This window comes from Ptiloglossa arizonensis, chromosome 12 (assembly GCF_051014685.1).
Source record: "Ptiloglossa arizonensis isolate GNS036 chromosome 12, iyPtiAriz1_principal, whole genome shotgun sequence".
NCBI lineage: Eukaryota > Metazoa > Arthropoda > Insecta > Hymenoptera > Colletidae > Ptiloglossa > Ptiloglossa arizonensis.
The window spans coordinates 8,447,228-8,467,936 of record NC_135059.1 but is presented as its reverse complement, the minus strand read 5'-3'; the positions used below and the strand labels follow the sequence as shown (position 1 = coordinate 8,467,936).

The 20,709-nt window shown below is 35.7% G+C and overlaps 3 protein-coding genes across 3 annotated transcripts; all 3 read left to right on the top strand.

The window, feature by feature from the left end:
* Positions 1-1,615: 1,615 nt before the first annotated feature.
* Positions 1,616-2,626, top strand: Smd3 (small ribonucleoprotein particle protein SmD3). The gene is made up of 2 exons (XM_076324468.1): positions 1,616-2,202; positions 2,360-2,626. The coding sequence occupies exons 1-2, from the start codon at positions 1,887-1,889 to the stop codon at positions 2,470-2,472; spliced, it is 429 nt and encodes a 142-aa protein (XP_076180583.1). The 5' UTR covers positions 1,616-1,886; the 3' UTR covers positions 2,473-2,626.
* A 610-nt stretch (positions 2,627-3,236) lies between these two features.
* Positions 3,237-9,596, top strand: LOC143153297 (uncharacterized). Its single transcript, XM_076324326.1, has 9 exons — positions 3,237-3,304; positions 4,073-5,238; positions 5,310-5,454; positions 5,542-5,693; positions 5,837-6,167; positions 6,249-6,678; positions 6,754-7,005; positions 7,085-7,318; positions 7,394-9,596. Exons 2-9 carry the CDS (start codon positions 4,374-4,376, stop codon positions 8,078-8,080), a joined length of 3,096 nt encoding a protein of 1,031 aa, XP_076180441.1. The 5' UTR covers positions 3,237-3,304; positions 4,073-4,373; the 3' UTR covers positions 8,081-9,596.
* Positions 9,597-10,875: 1,279 nt separating this feature from the next.
* Positions 10,876-15,407, top strand: Osi23 (DUF1676 domain-containing protein Osi23). Its single transcript, XM_076324328.1, has 3 exons — positions 10,876-11,165; positions 13,771-13,931; positions 14,327-15,407. Exons 1-3 carry the CDS (start codon positions 10,876-10,878, stop codon positions 14,638-14,640), a joined length of 765 nt encoding a protein of 254 aa, XP_076180443.1. The 3' UTR covers positions 14,641-15,407.
* The last annotated feature ends 5,302 nt before the right edge of the window (positions 15,408-20,709 follow it).

Sequence of the window (20,709 nt, the reverse complement as noted above, 5' to 3'; positions counted from 1 at the left end):
AACTCGTATACTATTTGCCGTGACTTCACAAATCATTAAACATAACGTCTATGGACAATATATGTGTGTACAGAGTGAGACTTTATCGGTCGTCACAATTTTTCAACTTTTTGTAATCGTCGTATGAAGAAATGTTATAAATAAAAATCGTATTGTTTCAATATAACTACGAAGTGACATTGTTGACGCATTACATCAATTTTTAATTTCATAAGTATCAAGTTATGTTTCTTTTTTAAATTACACCATATATTTTCTTTTTTCTTTGACAATTTGAAAATAAGTACTATAATTTAAGTTGATAGTTTCAAGGCTGCGGATTACATTTTGTACTTCCAAATAAATGATTGGACTGTTTCCGTCGTCTTTAATGCAACGCCATGTTTTAATTAATGATCACAAGTATGTATTGAAATCATACGATTGTTATTTGAGAACAATTTTCTTTTCTCGAGACAACTAAAAAGCAATTGAAAAATCCTGATGGCTATAGAAAAGTCTCGCACCCCTTGCATGTCGGTTGTTATCGTTGTTTTGTCGTCGCGAAAGATTTTTGTTCTGACGCGCATCTTTTAAAAAGAAAAAAAGAGTGTCAGCTAGATTGAAGTAACGTCGTATAGAGGAGGTACGCACACACCGAGATTATCAATAATATCGACGGAACAGTTGCCTTCAGGCCTTCATCCTATTTTAGACATAGCATATTTTTCTAAGATGTAACGCGATTTGTCGAGGTATAATCTTGCCTAGCGAGAGCGAGTGACAAAGAAAGTACGTCATAGAGAGCGGGTAGGAGTGCAATGAAAAACGATGAAAGAATGAACGGCGGAGTGAATGGTGGGGGACAATTAAGTTCGAGATCGGTAGAAGCGAACAGGAGACGAAATGAAAAGCGACGTTCGCGCTCGGCTGACTATATAAGGACGTAACGATGCTTGTAATTATTACGATTGATATTAGTAAGTTTAAGCGATTAAAAAGTAACGTCGATTTTAATATATTACCATCATTACGATTACCATCCTTTGAAACGCTTTAGACCTTAGGTTCGCATAGATGAACGAACTTTGGTGTATTTCTACAGCCCTCCACTCCCTAACCCCCGTTATGTCCTCTATTTTTCTTTTCGTATGACACCTCTTTGACGAATTGCAATAAATCTCTATTGATCGTATACAGAGATCTCTCCCGATGGTTCTTAACGTTTATAACTGTGGTGGTCTATATTTATGTATATTTCAGAACAAAATATATATAAATTTATAGTCCTAGAAGAAAGCAACCGGTATGTAGTTATTTGGCGTGATTGTGCTTCCCGAATTGCATCGCGCTGCAATGGGGTGAATGTAAATAATTTCAAAAATGAACGTTGCAATATTTTTCCATTGATTCAGTTTATTGGAATAGACGATTTACTGTCATAGAGTTGGTAGCCCTCAGAAGGTAGTGATCAAATAAATAAATGGTTATTTGAAGATAAAAAAAAAACAATGCATACGAGTTTTCCTGACGAAATAATAATACTTTAACATAAATAGATGTCTACGAAGTAAACGATTTTCTACTATTTAAATAACACAATTATTTCAATGTTTCAAAATTCTATTTAAAAGAAGGTTGATCGTTTAGATATTATAAAGTTATGTTTTGTTCGCGGTTTGTTTATATATGGATTAACGCGCATGCGCAAGAATCCCCCCTCCCCTACATCGTTGCTACTACGCGAAAAAAACGTTGTAAACGTTGGAGCCACAAGGAGTAAGGTTAACGTGTGCGTTTGTAATTTTGATATTTTTGAAAATTCTCGTCACAGCAACCTTAAATTTTGAATTGATCAAGCAGAATTTCAATCGTAATATTTACGTTATCCTAGCAAGACGGCCGCAATGTCTATCGGAGTACCGATAAAGGTACTCCATGAAGCGGAGGGTCATATCATAACCTGTGAAACAAACACTGGTGAAGTGTATCGGGGAAAATTAATTGAAGCCGAAGACAATATGAATTGTCAAATGCAAAATATTACGGTAACTTATAGAGACGGCCGTGAGGCACAACTAGAAAATGTTTATATTAGAGGATCGAAAATTAGGTTTCTCATATTACCAGATATGTTGAAGAATGCGCCGATGTTTAAGAGACCAGGCGGGAAAGGCTCGGGAACCGCTGGTAGAGGAAAATCTGCTATTTTACGTGCTCAAGGTTTGTGTATAGAATGTTTTAGTCTTAAATTTGCAATGTACAAGGTATGAATTGAATTTTGGGATAGGATTGTGTTATTTGAAGTTTTATTGCTAAGCAAATGTAACACAATGTTAACAATTTTTTTAAATACTGTTATTAATTAAATTTTGTTCAGCTCGTGGAAGAGGTAGAGGTCAAAATCAAAGAGGCAGAGGCACAGGTTCTGCACCTTGGCTTAATCAACAGAATCAGCCTGGAGGATCTCAAGCAGGAAGAGGACGAGGTTAAATTGTAAGATTATAAGAGACAAGAGAAAACCCATTAATATAAGCTTGTGATTATTTTTTTTACATTGTTTATAAAAGATGTTTCTCTAAATTTCAATTTACCAAACATGAAAGTATCAATAAACCAATGGAATGCTTTTTCCATGCTACTTGCATATATTTGTTTTATTTTTCGTTGAACCAAAAAGATAATCATGTTTCTTGAATGAGTATTTGATTCGATTTTATATACTTGTTCCATTTTAACTAATTTGACTTCTGTATTTTTATGAATTAAATTTTTTTAAGAAGACTTGTACAGAGGTAAAAATGTTAAAAAAAAAACATGATTTTCCTTTCTATGGTTACATTGGCCAATCATAATCTTTTATCATACATAATATATGAAATATAATTATGAACAAAAGAGTGGTATATTCTAATATTTTTTATTTTACATGGATGGGAAATAGGAAACACTTTACTTAATTTAAAAATGTGACGTTTGTTTTATTGTATTTGAAGGAATTTTACCATTAAACAAGTACTTGTGAGAATAGGTTGATGTATGTAGCCCTCTACTGGTAAGTTTTGAAGACGCCACTATAGTTGTCTCATTTTGAATACAGCAGTAGTACAGTTTGTAGTTGGTTAATCTAATAGGAACAGTAATGCCAGGAAAAGCATCTCGATTGGCGCCATATTGAATTTCTCCCACCATTTTTACACAATCCACAAGCTGGGTGTCTGTGAGCTCAGCACTTCGGGCAACTTCAAGGAGTCGAGAAAGAAGGCGATTATAAGGTTTTCTCTTCCGTTTACGAAACAGTTGAAATCCAATTTGCAGACAAATGGTATTAGATTTTTTCACTGTCCTTTGCTTACTATAAATTCGCTTGTTGTATTGGTCATTTTCATATTATTTATAGAGATATTGTACGATCGAAAATAGTTGCATTAAATGCAGTTAAATAAAAGAAAATAAGTTATAATATATATTTTAAAAGTAATAATTATCTTGAAATATTCTTTCACATGTCATGTATTGTAATTATTTTCTTCGATCAAGTCCTGTCCTTTAGAAAAGTAAATAATTTGTATTGGTTATTAGTGTTGTTTAAATATGCAATGAATAAGATTTCATTTAATTTTTTCGTTATTAGAGAAGACGTAGAAAATAACTTTTACAAATAACGCCTATATTTTAGGATAATCAAAAAATTACAAGAGGTAATTAACGGTATTTATAAATAATCAGTATTTAAGATGAGAATATAAAATTTCATTCAAAACCATTCAGCCGTTTAGACACAATTGTGTTAATAATATTCAAAAACTAATTCTTTTTTATGGTCTAAACGTTTTAAAAAGTGTCTTTCTGTAAACAAAATTTTAACATTTTTCTTTATTACAAAACTTTTCTTCGTTATATGAATCACGGGTAATATGTATTCTGCCTTCAAACTTAATACATACATGACAGCTAGTCAGTAAGCGTTTGCCCGCGAATCAACTTCAGCTGTTTAAGAAAGAGAGAGGAAGAAAGCCTCACACTCGCCTTCTTTCTCGAGCTCCTTGAAGTGCCGAAGGAGTTCACACACACGGTTTGTTTATGTGTATAGTGGTGGGGGAAATTCAATATGGTGCCGGGTGTTCGGATGCTTTTTCTGACATCACTGGTTAATAGGATGTCGATCCTGCAGTTAACTTCGGCTCGCTAAGCGAGTTAATTAATGTTGACTTGAGGGTCACCAAGGATGGTGACAGTAATTGACTATTAATCTGTTGAAAGAGGGTTGGGTAATTCACACTTATTTCTGAACCTCATTCTTTTCTATTGATTGATTTATTCATTTGTAAACGAAAAAGGAAAATAGTCTCCGAAATAGTACGAAAAGATAGCGACGAACAAAATTGATCGGTATGGAGAGAAGTACCGGGCGGAGGTACGAGGAAGAGGCAACGGAGCAGCCGGTAGATTACAGTAAAAAGTATACCGAAAGAAAAACGATAACCCAAAATCATCCAATCGAAAGCTCATCTCGACCTGATCGATCTTGTAAGAAGGAATTCGGAGATCGTGACTCCAAAGTAGATTTATTCGGAGATTACGCTGAAACCGATCTCGATCAACCTACAGATTATAGTCTGCGATATGCTGAAGATGATACAGATGATGATGAGAAACAAAGTCCTGAGTATTTTTCAGGAAGTGTCCAGGAAGATACTGTAAAAACATATTGTACCGAAGGAACTCCATATGAAACTCCTTTCAATTTTTCAACTGCAACTTCGATGTCTGATTTACGGCTTGAAGACACAAAGGAACCTGTAGATTCACAAAAAAAGCTTAATAAAAAAGTTCTTGATCTTAGTCGCAAGGAGGACTTAACATTTGAGCGTAATCTTTCCCTTAACTGTAATGAAGGTCGATCACTTCTTGTTGAGAAAGAATTGGAAACTTCTAAAACTTCACAAACACGCAAGCCCAGTTGTCTTTCTCCAGAAAAATTGCTTGATTATTATCAAGCTGGAACATCAGATGGTTTTTCTCGTGCTAATTCTTTGAGTTCTCTTGGTAGTGCAATAACACAAAGAAATAATGGTACCGGAATTATCTCAAAAGTATCTTCTACAGATACTACAGATAATACAGATAAAATTGATAGTGGAGCGGAAAGGATAGATCGCAATGTGACCAATTCTAATGTTAATGGGTTAAGGATGTCTAATGAAGCTGATAATCTAACAGAAGCAAAAAGTAATCCTAGAGTTGTAGATAAAGAAGGTAAATAGAATATCTGTTATAATAGTCATCAAGTAATAAAGTACTTTAAAATATGTCAATGTTTATTTCAGGGAAAATGGTGACATTCAGTAGACAAGATTACTATGCTGAGCAAACTCCTTTAATGTTTTCACGTTGTAGCTCACTTGGTTCATTGAGTGGTTTTGAACAACATTCTATACATGATGATCGCAGCTCTATCATCAGTGATTTCAGGTAATACTATTTTTCATCCATGCAAATAAAGTTATCAAAAATTGTTAAAATTAAGAAATATTAAAAATCTAAATTCATTTTCAACAGCCGTAGGACCAGCGGTGTTGTGTCTCCAAGTGAATTACCAGATTCACCTACGCAAACTGTTCCTCCTAGTCCTCGTAATCACAAGAGTCAGTGCACGGATTTCATAAGCAAAATACCAGAAGAAGCAGTAAGACCGTCCGTTCGACATTTATGTATGCAATGCTATTGATTGTCAGTGAAAGAGATAGTAATAGCAAAATAATAAGAATTATATGAGTTTTTATTTCAACAATGTATTAAAATCAAAGTAGTCTTAATGACTTTGTGTAGTTTTCTGAACGAAGATCATTTCTAGCATACTCGAAGTGTCATGCACCACGAACAAGCGTTTTTGAAGATGACATTGCCACTTTCAAAGAAGAGTCAACACCAATTGAATTTTCCACTGCTACTAGCCTTAGTTCTCTTACGATTGACGACGAGCTGAACATTACCAATGGTTCTAAAGCAAAATCTGAGTTGAAAGAGGCTTCGAGTGATGTCGCTAAAACCATCAAAGTAGATTCATCTGGAGAAAAAGCGAGTAATGCAGAGGTTGAAAAAGATCAAGAACAAGTGAGTGATGGTGATGAAGATGACGAGGACATGTTAGCTGCTTGTATCAGCATGGGTATACAAAATAATAGGTAACATTACTACTTTTCTAGAAATTTTGTTTTTCTATGATATGGTAATTACAGTTGTCAATATTTTTAATTTTATCACAGGTACAGACAATCTTTCAAAACATCTAGTGTTCAAAAGTCAATCCAGCCTGAGACATCTAATATGCTGGTACGCTGTCAAAGGCCTGCTATTTCAAGCAGACTAGAACCTCGTGTTCCTGTTACTAGTGTAAATACCTCAACAACTACTTCCAAAGTGAATAAAAACACAATAGAAGTGGTTAGTGCTCCTGATACAGTGCATGTATATTGCACGGAGGACACACCCGCGGATATTTCTCCGGTGGGCTCGCAATCCAATCTTTCTGCGTTGTCTATGCCGAGTGTTCAAGAGGATGTCGAGAGAATTGAGGAAGGAAAGCCATCCAGCGAAGTTGAATGCCATAGGAATGATCTCTCAGACGAAAGCTCTAATCTTTCTGGCGAGGACGAGAAGATCCTCGACGCGTGTATTCAATCGGGAATACCAAAGGTAGTTATTGTATCAATAACAGGAACTTTGTTTGCAAAAGGATCCTATGTCAATTACGTTTCTTTTTTGTTTTAGGTTCGGCAAATAACACCACCACCGACTAGTTGCATTCCCTTTGTGCAGAAAGCAGAGGTGCTGACACAAAGATTTAACATATGTGGTACACCTTCATCGTCTCCCGTCGAAAGTGGCACCAAGAACCCTATCCTTGGCAAACCTTTGTGTCGTGCTACACTAGAACATGTCAACGACCTCTCTGATGACAGTCCCAATCATTCGGACGATGAAGCCGTTTTGAACGAGTGCATAAGAGCAGCAATGCCCAAGGTTTTGTTTGTTTAATTGTCAATTATTTTTAAGCGTATCTTTTAAATGTCTTTCACTTGATACCGCGTGTCAATTTTAGGTAAGATTGAATATTTCGACACTTATGGGACAAACATTGCCTCAAACGGCAGACAAGTCAAAAGTGACGATTGTCCGAAAACCGTCCACTTCTGTTCCATACAATCAGTCACAGTACACAGAGCAAAATAAGCAAAAGTTGAAGAAACCTGTTGCATTTGACGACAATTTAAGTCTTTCAGAGGAAGAGGAGGACATTATGTTAGCCCAGTGTATCAAATCAGGTATGCCAAAGGTAAGGATAATCTGTTGTACCTTTATTTGATATTATTATTAGTTCTGCCATCATAATTATTATTGTTATTTTCAGGCATTAAATGTTTCATCAAATTCGTCTTTAGTAGCCGCAAAGAAGCAAACAGAACAGTATTCAAAAACCAGGCCCGCCGCCAGCACTTCGTCCTTTTATGTAAATAAACCTTACTCTACTAGGAATACCATGGTACAGATACATCCAACTCATAAACCCGTTCAAAATGGTCCACTGGTATCCATGCATAGCGGAACTTCTTGCACCTTTCATACTGCAAAGGCATTAGAGAACAGACGATCTGTCATTAAGAATTGTGAGATCAACGCATATGAAAAGACAAATTCCTCAGCATCGTATAACAAGAAATTTTCACATGCGGAACACGAACATTCTAATATCAACGAGAACAATTTGAGGGCCACGCGTTCTCAAGTCCCCAATTGTAGATCTCCCATTTTAAATGGGACAGACAATGATGATGACGAATCATGTCGCAATACGATGAAGTCGAACGTAGTGCCCTCTCGGCACAGCTCGGTAAGTTCTCTCAGTGAAGAAGGATCTCTCGGGTCTATCGAGGAATGGGCACTCTTGGAGTTGTGCATTAGCTCCGGCATGCCTAGGAACAAGTATCGTCTCAAAGGGATAAAGGGCGCTGAAGGTAGCAATCATGAAGAACGCGATACGATAGCTGAGGATAATTACTCTATATGTAGCTATAATTCATACGTTTGTAAGACGTAAAGAAATGGACCGGTTGTTACATGTTTCTCTCTATCGACGGTTCTATGTATCATCTGTTGAAAGACTGAACACTTTTTTATGATTATCGTTGGGGTAGAATGGGGTTTATTAAAGGGAAAGCGTGTTAGGGAATAATTCAAACTCGAGGGAAAAATAAACAATCTCTTGTTTATTTTTTATATAAGATTTTGGGCAGTTTGTTGCACAGGGTAATTCTGGACATCCGAAATTAGCAAATTTAAATCAAAGAAATTGTAAAAGATAATTTATATATTTCAGCAAAGTCTAATGTTTTAGGGTGATGTACTTGAAAGATACAGTAGTTGTATTCTTCCTTAATCGATTACGTTTCTTAGACTACTGGTTTGGTATTGGTTGAGGTTTTACGATGTAATTATTGTTCCAGTGACTCGTTACAGTTAATTTTATCTATATTCAGGAAGCACTGATCAGTGTTATGTTGACGAAACATTGAAATACTATTTTAATATTTAAATACATCATACACTTGGAAATGTCAGTTATTAATAGTACTAGTACTGATTACGTTAATACAACACTCAAAGTAATTGGTGGATCGACTACTCAAACGACTGTATTGCTCAGTAAGATAATCAATGTAGTGAGCATACGGTATTCTTCTCATTCCTGATGTTCAGTTTTTTCAATTCTCGTGAACTGTCCAGGAATATGATCCCCTAATTGTTTTGAGCAACACATTTCTAATGAAAAGCTACACGGTGGTTAGGTAGTGAAGTAAGATGTTATCCCGTTTCTTTAGAATACAGACTATTAAATTTGTAGAACATGACATCACGAGACCTGCCTTATTTGACTATGATGGAAATTGCGTTTTCTTGACGCGATGTGACTTGCCCAATAAACATTGACGTGTTTGTTTTAACCGTGTGATTTGCTATAGTACTTTTAATTTTTATTTTTCATACCGAATTAAGCGTTACTCATTTTTGCTACAGCATGTGATATTCATTGAATGGAAAAAGAGACAGGTATATAGAATGAAGAGATTTTTACTACTTGGCTTAAACGCTTTTTTAATCGCTAGGATATTTTTTAGTCGCAAAGTATGAAGTTAAGAAGTTTAAGAAGCATATTAAGATTAGGAGGAACGTGGTAAGACATCGACGAATGTATTTCATATTTCGCGATTAAAAGTTTTAATTGTTATATTATTACAGTATCAATAATAAAGTTTCAAACCATCGATTTATTATAAAGAGAATTTTTTTGTAGGATCCGTTATGAACCAGGAAGTTGGTATTATTTAATGCCTTGCTCCCTCCTTTTCCCCGCCGGATGTCCGTTTGTGTTTGTGTGTCTGTTTGATAACATTTAAGACTTGGAAGAGATACCGCAAACTTGCAGAGCTGTGACATAATGGATTGTGTACTATAATTCGTTGTGGAGTATAAATTTATAGTCAGCAATTGTTGCTCTGAAGTATTAATTTCCTGACAATAAGAGTAAGGTGCATCATTTGAAAAGAAAATTGTAGCCATTACAGTATGATGTTTCTTGTAATAATTTACAGTTATTAAATAATTCAAAGTGATGTAGAATATTTTTTGTAAAGTCATTGACATCAATATAAGATCGATATGTCATATTTTATTGGAATTCAGATATCTTAAGGGATTAAGATTACCATTTGTACATTTTCCACGTCAATTATTCTTTGAGAATATTTTTTGTATTATGGTATGCTGATTACCATGTTTATTATTTTTACATAATCTGAAATATGTAAATAATTTAGGAAGGGAACATACTAGTTTCACTCAGTGCAGAGCTCTAATACAAAAGTTTATTCAATAATTGTTATCCAAGCAATAAAGGAAGAAATTGATTATTTTCAAACGATTATAAAATTCAAGTATCTATAAATCAATCGTATACAAGTGTTAGAGCATGCTCATTGAAGTTTTATTGTACTTCCGACTTTGATTTTAATTTAAACGAATCGCATTTATTAATAGATTAATAATTTCCTGCATAATTTTAAATGTTCTTCCAATTTTAGGATTAACGTTTATTGAATATCTAGGAGTGTGATTTTGCGATCACTGGCACTTTGTTCTCGGCTTCTTTGGTACGAATTTTACAACAGGTACAATCTGCCAAGCAGGTGTAGCTCTACTGATCAATCTCGAGAACAAAATCACGGTTCGAGTACCGTCATACAGCCCCAGAGTTCATCGATGATTACAGACCAGGCTTGGCAGAGCATAAAAAGAGCGCCGCCTTTTGACCGCTACCTTTGTTGCCGTTCGATGAGTCGTAATGACCACCTGGTCGACATGTTAGCCTATTTCCTGTGCGTATAAATCTTCATATAGCCACGGTCAATCGTTTAAAGTGCCTCGCAATCGACTTGGAGGAGACATCTTCGGCGGTGTGTTCGCGTTTCGAGGTAACGTTACACCAAAATTTCTCCTCAGAGTACTCGAAGTTCCAAAGATCAATATTTATCGTAAAAGTGGAGAACAGTATAAAACGGCCCTCGTTGAGAATATATTAATTAAAAGAATTTACTAATCTTACGATTGTACCGAGACTCCTTGTTCGCTCGACACATTCAAGGTGCAAGTGTCTCGGTAAATTAAACCGGGGGAGAAAAGTCGTTTAACTGTAAACACTTTTATGGTGCACGTTCACTATTAATAATATCTGTCACGGCTTTACAAGAGTTCGAGCCACGATTTCGATTCGGTTATTTATTTCGATTGAAATTGTTACGTACAACCATTAAGCGTCGAATGTTCCTTCTAACGCAGATGCACCCTCGTGCATTCTACGTGTTTGCACTCGCATTTTTTGTGATTGGAAATGTTGGATGCGACGAGAAAGCACCATGGTATTCCGGTCTTCAAACGGTGTTCAAGAATTGCCCGATGGGGTCCTGGAGTAACGTCGGCCAGGATGATTTTTTGGAGAAGTTTCGACGGTGTGTGCAAGAGCACGCTCTGGCCGCTTTGGACTCGCTCCTCAAGGAGGACGTTATACCAGTTTTCGATGGGCTGAACTTGGTACGGTTACAGAAAACCACGGACAATTACACGAACAGGTAAATCAGGCACATGAGCTATATTTAACCCAGACACGATTTGCATTTAGTACAGAACTAATTTACGAACGAGATTTACTCCAGACTTAATTCAGCCTTAGCAACTCAGACTTAGTTCTGATCTTACAGACGTCAGTTGCAATCTGGTCCTGATCTAACTTGGACGCAATTTATAGTTAGCGCAGATCTACTTAACTTACGATCGAGTATTAGTCTAGTCTTAATTCGATCGTAATTCTTACACGAAACTTGGTCCAAACTAATCCAGATCTATTTTTAATATATACTTAGATATAACAAAGATTGAGATTCTTTTATAATCATTCAATCTACTGCAGGTTTAAGAATCAGCTGAACTTAGTTACGACTTAAAATTAGCCCAAAATTTTATTCTATTTAATCTGGTATCCAAAAATGTAACTCAGATATCATTGATAGTTAATCCAATCTCACCGAAGTCACAAACATCACGGTTTTGTCGATCAGTTTTGTATATTTTGATATCCCAAAAGATTCAGTAACGTCCGGTAAAACTTGCGCGAAGCTTCGACGAGTTTTACACTGTTCGTAACAGGCTTTCGCACTTCGATGCTCTCAGAAGAACCATAAAACAGTTTTTTTTATTGATCATTTTTCAACAGGGAACAGAGCTCGTAACATTTAAAATATTTTCAAAGCTTTCATTGTTATTACATTTGTCTGCGATTAATGTTGAGAGGCGAAAACGGGAAAGAGTTCCTCGATAAATGTAACACCGTGAAGAAATTAACTATTCAGAGTGAAGGGATGCGAGTTCTTCGTAACTGAGAGAATTTTTTCTAAATATACTGTTCTCCCAGTGCCTGAAAAAGTTGAAAAATTAAGTCACACGTCGATAAATATTGCTGTCACAGATTCCAATCGATTGTGACCATTTCCAGTTTGAAATCCCTTTCCTCAAAAATGTTTTGAACTTTTTTGACACGATGTCGATACTCGTTCACGTTAAAAAGCGTCGTTCACCTACAGTTTCGTTTTCCCAGGAGCTTCGTCAATATTAGAATAAGTGATGCAAAGGTTGAACTATTTGAAATCCTCAGAAATTTAAATTTTGAGATTTCGCTGGATTTATGCTGAGTATTGGAAATCTATTTGCACACGTTAGAGGGAATATCCTTCCTCTATAACTGAAAGTAATTGAATATCATGATTGACGTTTAACGGAAATGGAAAAAAGAGAGAAGGAAGTGTAGTCGATGGTTTATACAGTTTTCGAAAAATGTTATTCAGAATTTACAGTTATTGGACTTTTGCGAGACCTTTGCTAACGTTCTCAGCTTATCGATAAAAAGGGAAAATATACCACTGGAAGACGATTCACAGGAGAACTACCTCCACAGTGAAATTTCTTATTTTATTCGAATCGGTGAAAAGCAAAATATTCAAAGTATTAGCTTTTTGTTTTTGTTAAAGAACGGTTCCAACTCTTTCGTCGTTTATTGATTTCACGATCAATTAATTCGAACAAAATTAATCACCGTTAAGTATAGAATTGTACTGGATCGGTTAAAGCTCCATTCTTAATGAAAATGATGTTTGATCAAAATGGAAAATATATTTCCATATTAAGTTTCGTTCAATTTTCAATTTTAATTCGACTCTCAAACGTTTCTAGTTTTTATCGTGTGATACAATTGTACATAAATTTTATGCAGTCTATTATTACATAATTTAACATTTTTTAAAATTTATTAATTTTCTATCGTTACACCCGGTGATGTAAGTATCTAAATTGATCTCCAGTTCAATTTCAGTATCAGTTTCAATTTCTTCTGTAATTTAACATTTTAGAGACGTATCGATGTGTTATCGTTATGCCCAGTGATGTAAGTACCTATCTTGATCTCCAGTTCAATTTCAATATCAGTTTCAATTCTTCGCGAAACACTGTTGCGCAATGTAATTACAATTTTCACTCTGATGTTTCAAAACTAAAAGGCGTCTCATATCGAGCACTTCAGCTACTAGCAACAGTACCGATACAAATTATTAACTCGGGAAGTGCAGTGATACGAAGAACGTGCGATTTCGTCTCGCTCTATTTCATACGGAGAGGAAAAATATCGAAGATTTAACGGAATGGCTAGGCTACATTTCAGTGACAAATTTCGTGTCACGCAACCTCTTATTAACGATGATTTCGCGTTTGAAAGAATCCTTTGAAAGTTTCATTCAAGAATAACTTAACGGAGTGCTGCTTAATTGAAATGCACCTTGTGCATCTTTTACGAAACTTCTCCGGATGTGAAACGATTGAATTAGTTATTTTAAGATGAGTCCAGCAATTATTTATACACGGCGCAATTTAATATGTGAGAAGTAGTTCAGGTATGATTTCAGCACTGAAAAGTTATACAGATAATAGTCCCCGGTTGTATGAAATATTTTTACCCCACCTGGATAAAGTGGAACCATCTACACCACGCGTGTGGAATTAAGTTTCATTCATTAATAGAAATAAAAAATTTTACGCATGTCCATCCAGTTCGTTTACTGAACAATAAGTTCAGATTTCTCGCGTATTTTCTATTGTTAATTTACTATCCGTGAAATATTATTTTTTCAGCGAGACCGAGGACGAAACAAACTGGACTTCGATCATTTTGAAGCGTCTGTTGCGCGTTCTGCGCACTCACGTCTTCAAGGTTGACGTCGACCATCTTCTCAGTAATATTGCTCCACCGGCGAACAATTCTAAAACAGACGTAGACAATAGTATATTCGAAGGTTGGTCACTCCACGAGTTTGTTCATTTCCTTAAATTGTGTAATACGAAATCGCCCCCAAGTCGGAATTTTTTAAGCCACAGTGTCAACCTCGTTATTGTTTACGTTTCTTCGTCTGAAATTTAAGAACGGAGATATTTATCAAACGAGATAACCGATGCACATATTTAAAGTATTGCACGAAAAATATATACTTCTACGGTTGTTAAACTCTGACGAAGAAACATTCGAATTATTCATATTTTTCTACATTAAAAAACATCCCTCCGTGTTCCCGTTAAATTCCAAGGAGTCGTGTTCACGATGCAAACTTTGAGAACTTAAATTCGTGTTTAAAACGTCCCTAGTTAGTAACAATTTGGAGCATCGACCTTATATAGTTTTTGATGTTACCAGGTCGCAGACGTCGCCGTAGATATAAACATCATCACATGATGCCACTGATGTTAATGGGCTTCCTGCTGATGGGTTCGATCTTCATCCCAATGGGTTTCCAATTTTTGGCCGTTCTTGGTGGCAAGGCGTTGCTCTTGGCGAAGATGGCCCTGATACTCTCCAGTATACAAGGACTTAAGAAAATAGCAACGAATGGTGTAAATTACGGATTGTATCATACTCCGGTGGTGGATCACGGCTGGCACGAGAGAAGTCACATAGAATCGCAATCGCCGCACATGGATCAGCCTATCATGCCGCACTACCATCCGTAACCCTTTCTCCAGCAAAAGCCATTGTGAAGGATCTCCATTAAGACTCTTCCGCGATCGAAAAATTCCCTGACGCCTAACGAGTAGTCGTTAAATCTTCTCGCGTCGTTTGAACTTCACCTGAACGTTTGGGTTTGAATTTCGAGGGATGTTATCAATGACCCGATGTGCCTAAGAACGATAGATACTTAACACGTTGAGTGCTGCGCCAATTTCATGTGAATTCCGTGAAAGTCAAATCACGTGGGCCATCGACGTTCGATCACGTTTATTGCATTGATTGTATACTAGGTTGTTCGATAAGTTTTGTCGAACGACAAAACTTATGGAACAGTATAGTACTTGGTTGTTTTGTTACGTTTATCCCTAAGATTACAAATAAAATTATTTGTGAAGAAGAAGGTGGTACACGCTAGGATGATTTTACTGCACACGATAATTGTGTATCGGTTAAATGATGGTATGAAGTACATCGTGATATTGTATCTTATGTAAAGTGACTTAAACGGTCTCAGTGGAAAGTAGAATGTGTCCCACACGATGGTCCACGCGGCACTCAATCTGTTAAGTGACGCGATTGAAAAAAAAAGTCATCACCGAGAAAACCAGGCGGTTCGCTTGTTTTAAATTTTATATCAATCAGTAAGAAAATGTCGAGAAAGGAGAACGGTGATGCATTTAGTATGTATTTATGCATAAGAAACGAAAGTGAAAAGAAGGAAATGTTGGTTACATTATTTTACTAAAAATAATAGACATAAAATATTGCTTGTTGCTACTATGGAAGCAACGAGAAGATTATAAGAAATTCTGAATATAACGGAAATTGATATTTTTATTAAAATTTTATTAAGAGTTTTAAGTTCTTATCAAGAACATTGTACTGTACATTAAAATATGACAAGAAAGAAATTTTAGTCTTTGTACAGAATGCCAAAAAGAATTTTTTTTCGAGCTTCTTAAAAAAGCGAAATCCTATATAAAAACGATTGTAGATCGTTGGATAGTAGTAACGCTACGAAGACTACTTAAAACGTGAGTCGCAATACAACTTACAATTTTTCCTAGGACTGAATATTTAAGTATCAAGTAATTAATTATATCGATGTTTCTTTCTCTTTGCAATAAAAGTGAGAGAATGGCTGAAAGAGCCTATACACGAATGAGGCTTAGAGAGGCATCCAATCTGTGAGTAAATCTACGAGCAAGCCTGTCGTAAACCTCTGTGTGTATGGACTGTTTACCCTGTAGATCGTTTAATTTTTCGATCATAAGCTCCAATGTGTGTGTAGTTAAAAAAGCATAAAAACGATCCAATGCATCTTAGTCCACATCGAATGTGAATGTGACAATTTATATTAATAAAATATTATAGTATGATTAAAGATAGGGATCTTTAGGTGAATAGATAACAAATGAAAAAAATATCGAAAGTCATAGATGAGTACAAATGACAAGTTAACTCGTCTTCTCCGGTTATAGTAATTGTCAAGCGAACTGGCCTGTCAAGGCCATCGAAGAGCAAACCTACTCTGCCTATACTTCTGTCTCTTTCGTTTCTTTGATCAGTCCGATTGCTTGTTTTAAACAAAGAGTGCAACTCGGTAAACATGTCGTCTTTGTTTTAAATAAGGAGGAAAGCTATGATTACTCCCGATCTATTCATAGTTTTAACAGGTGGCTCGGAAACAATGTCTTCCAGTCTGCGCGACGCATGTCGGCCACATATACATATTTTATATTAGTGTATGCATAATTGCATTTAGTTTACTTGTTTATATTTACTTTGATATTATACAATCAATTATTAAATACTAATTGATTACAAAATCAGTTTTCCACGAGTTACGTTTTATTGTATACTTCATTCAATAATTATGTATGCATATATTTAATGTAACAGTATTTATTATTGTAAGACAGTAAGATGTAAAATTTTACGCGATCAAGTACCGATGTTTATCGTCAAAGGTATGTGAATAGAGGGTCTTGGTCCCTGGGCCAAGTAAGAACGAGAAAGTAAATGTAAAAATAAAAAAGACAAGTAAATAGATTTCATTGGCAGTAAAAAGTCTGACAGAAGATGTGCCATGCTCTTGTAATTTGAAACGTGTTCGCCCATGCGACTAAAGACAATCGTAGCTCGCAGTGATTTCGTAATAGAGGTAAAATGTAAGGAGAAGTAGCCTTGACAGGACAGTTCCTTTGACGATTACTTCAACAAGTTAAAGCTGTAGATACACAGCAAGCAATTTCGCGCAAACTCGGCGATCACTTCTTGGATGGTGTTTTGTTCCAGTGATATGATATTGCGATGTCGCATGACGTCAGTAGCAATCTCTAGTTTACGTGGTCAAATGGTTTTGTTCCAGAGACCTGTGTCGATTGTAGTAGATACGGAGTAGGGTTGGATCTACTTCTCTCTATTTGTATATTCGAATACTCAGTGAATATAATTCAAATATTTCGGTGACTCAAATACCCAGTGAATATAATTTGAATACTATACTTCAGTGACTCAAATACCCGGTGAATATAATTCGAATACTTCGGTGACTCAAATACCCGGTCAATATATTCGAATACTCAAATATCCGTTGAATATAATTCGAATACTTCGGTGACTCAAATACCCGGTGAATATAATTCGAATACTTCGGTAATTTAAATATTCTACGAATGTAATTCGAATATTCGAATACACCAAATTCACTCGTAGTATTCGAATATTAAATTGTTCGAATATACCCAGCCCCTACTAGATTAAAACGTAGTTCACTCGTAATCGCTTGCATTGTAACCACAGTCGAGCTACCGGTTTAAGCGAACCACCATGACGACGCTAACTTGTAATTCACTAAATAACTGAGCAGCGACTCTTTTAGTTTGTAAGACGTCTGGGATTAATGGAGGTGGCTGAAACTTTGTCTCCACGTAGGGTATAACGCCGAGGATAGTGGATCTCGGTTTTCTCTAGAGTTCCATCGCGGTGAATTGAATAGAGAAACTCCATTTTATTTACAATCGGTTAATTGAGATTGGAAAATTGTAGAAACAGATTGTTACGACCAGATAAGAGCTTCCGGTGAACTGCAACCAGAATGTTCTTCTTTGCTCGAGATTGTTTTTATTAACATCTCTGGGGTACTTTCAACGAATTTTTACGGAAGATAAATGCAAGCACGACGGTGATTTTTATAAAACTAACAACTCCGTGTAGAAGTGCCGGGAAAAGAAAGAGAACACCAAACAGTGCTCTGCGGTATAGTAAATATCTGATAGTGGCTGGAATTCTTACACAAGCACCATAAAGTCTCTTTCCTTTCTCGTGTATTCTATTGGGTTGTTCGGAAAGTCGAATAAAAAATGGAGAATATATAATTTAATAAAATGTTTATACACTCTAAAAATATCGTGTTCCACAAAAAAAAACGAAACAACTTTCCGAACAATCCAATATATTCTGTTTAGTATAAGGAATAAGTTTACTTCGTTAGAATTATATTCAAAGTGTATCCAGAGAAATTTAAATATAACGTGTTCGAAAGGAATGTTCTAACAAATCTCTTTATCCATGTGAGTTCTTTTATTTGCGGCATTGGTTTGTTTTTCGCGCCGTTAAAATGATTAAACAACTTCTGTCCCCTGTTTCTACGTTTGCTCAAAGGAATGGTTGGAAATGGCCTAAACATCAGAGTGCAAAGTTCTTCACAATTTAGGGAACCAACATTACATTAGTGTTAGCCAACACAGCAGGTCGATTACGATTTTTCTTTAGCATTTTGATTAAATATAATAATAAACAAAGATTCTTGATTTATCCGGCATACCATTATTTGAAGTGTAAGAAGAAAACTATTTGAAGAAAATAGAAATTAAAAACTTTTTCAACCTATTTTTCATCGTATCGTAATGTCTGAAGATGATCGAAGACAGGTCGAAAATATTCATAATTTTTATTTCTTTCGAATAGTTAATGAATAAACGATTGCTTGATGGACGAAAAATTTCGGTTTGCTCGATGTTTCGAGCAAGCTTTATTATTACACTTGTTTATTAATTATAATAGTGTTTCGTACGAGGAGTTTCGTGCAAAAATTATTATAAAAACAGGTGATATTAATAAAAAATAATACAACTGTTGTGAGAGAAGAACGTCTACGTTCTTTTATTTATGAATCCCATGTCTTTCCACTTTGAAGAGCATCAGTAGTTCGTTGATGGCTATGGTCAGACAGCTTGTGACATTGCAATCTGACTCGAGTGGTTAGAGAATGGACGACCAACAGTATATGAATTCTAAGGCATGGAAAAATACACACGAAAAAGTCGTAGAAAAATCGATAGATGTTCGACATCGATTTAGAATTATTCTGGGTTGTGGTTACAGATTCGTACCGAAAAATGCAAGATCGATCTCACTATCGTTATACGACGTTAAAATAATAACAGTAATATTGTATCATTTAATTTACCGGTATTACAATTATATATTATTCGTAAGAATGATTAAATCTTAATGTTTCATGGTTTTTAAATTATCGTACGTCATCTTCTATACTGCCTTACATTTTGTAATGTAAGATCTGTTATCGGTATTATAGATATATGTTTATTAAAAGAGCGTACTATTAATATTTATGCGCATTAATGGTCTTTCGCTTGTTCTACATTGATGCAACCAGTGAGTATCGCGTCAGCGTTTCACAGACTTACGATGTCTTTACAATTGCCGACAATAAATATTAGAACTAAGGAACGTTTTACTTGATCAAACAATCGATGGCTAGAGGTTCCCCCAAGGGTCGACGTCGTAAATCTCGCGGACGTGATTTAATAAAATTCAGAAGCATCCCATTGAATAATTCAGTTCTCTATTCTTGAATAACGAAGAGAACACTTCGTATAATCGATACTATTGTAAATACGTTTGCAACGGTATTTTTATTCATGACGAATTAAAATATTTATTGCAGTTTTCCCTTTTTTTTTTTGCGAAACATCCACCAATACTACCTATTTCAATTTTTACACGATCTCTTTATCAATACTGCCAAGATCAACGGAACTTTTTTGCGCTACTCGTATCATTATTCTCCGAATACTTCAAACCCTTTCAAGACAAGATTCGTCAGATGAAAACTTCAAAGAAGAGCTCGAAAATGTAGAGAGCTCGAGTACAGATGACTTCGACTTGATAGTTGATAAGTAACTCGAAACCAAAGGAACAATGTTAAAGCTTCGTGGAGTAACCCAATAATAGTATCGCTCTGAAAATGTTTTTCAGGTGGAAAAGTTGAGACGACTCGACGAGGTCGTAGTACGTGGAAACAAAATTTACACACAGAGCGTAACTTTAAAGGAACAACTCGTAGATAGAGAAGAGTCTCAGAGGTCGAATTAAAAGTGGAACAATTCGAGACCCTGAGCAGTAACTTTAAAGCTTTAAAAAGTAAACCAAGAATAGTACAAAGTCTTTCGATAATTTTAATTAGAAATTTTTTCACAGGTAACGAAGTTGTGACAACGGGAAAGGATCAAAGGACACGTGAAACGGAATAAAATTGAAAAGGAGACCCGTAATTGGCTAGAAGCGTAAATGTTTCTTACAAAAATACTGTCCACAATGGTTGGTACAGCTTATAGCAATTACTCGTTCGGATAAACATCACGGTCAGAGGTCTTAATTGATCTTGGTTCCAGAACGTGGGTCGAAGGGAGGGATGAAACGTAAACACTTACGTTGTACATTTGGCATATGTACATCGTTCGGTTCGATGACGATCGTTCATCGATTCACGTTGTTGGCCAAGCTGTGAGATCGTTGTTCCTGCAGGAGGTAAATTTATATTGCAACGTTGGGGACGAGTTTACTTATTACGAAGTAAACGAAGTTCCTTTCCGAGCCAACGAGAAGTAACAACTGTTAACCTTTTAGTGGAGATAAAAGGAGAAACGTTGAAGATGCAGTCGATCATCGTGCATAAGGTTTTTTGGTACAAACAAACGGGAAACGTTCCGGTGGATCTTCATTTTTTTTGTTAATTTTATCAGTTCATTCGCGAACGAACG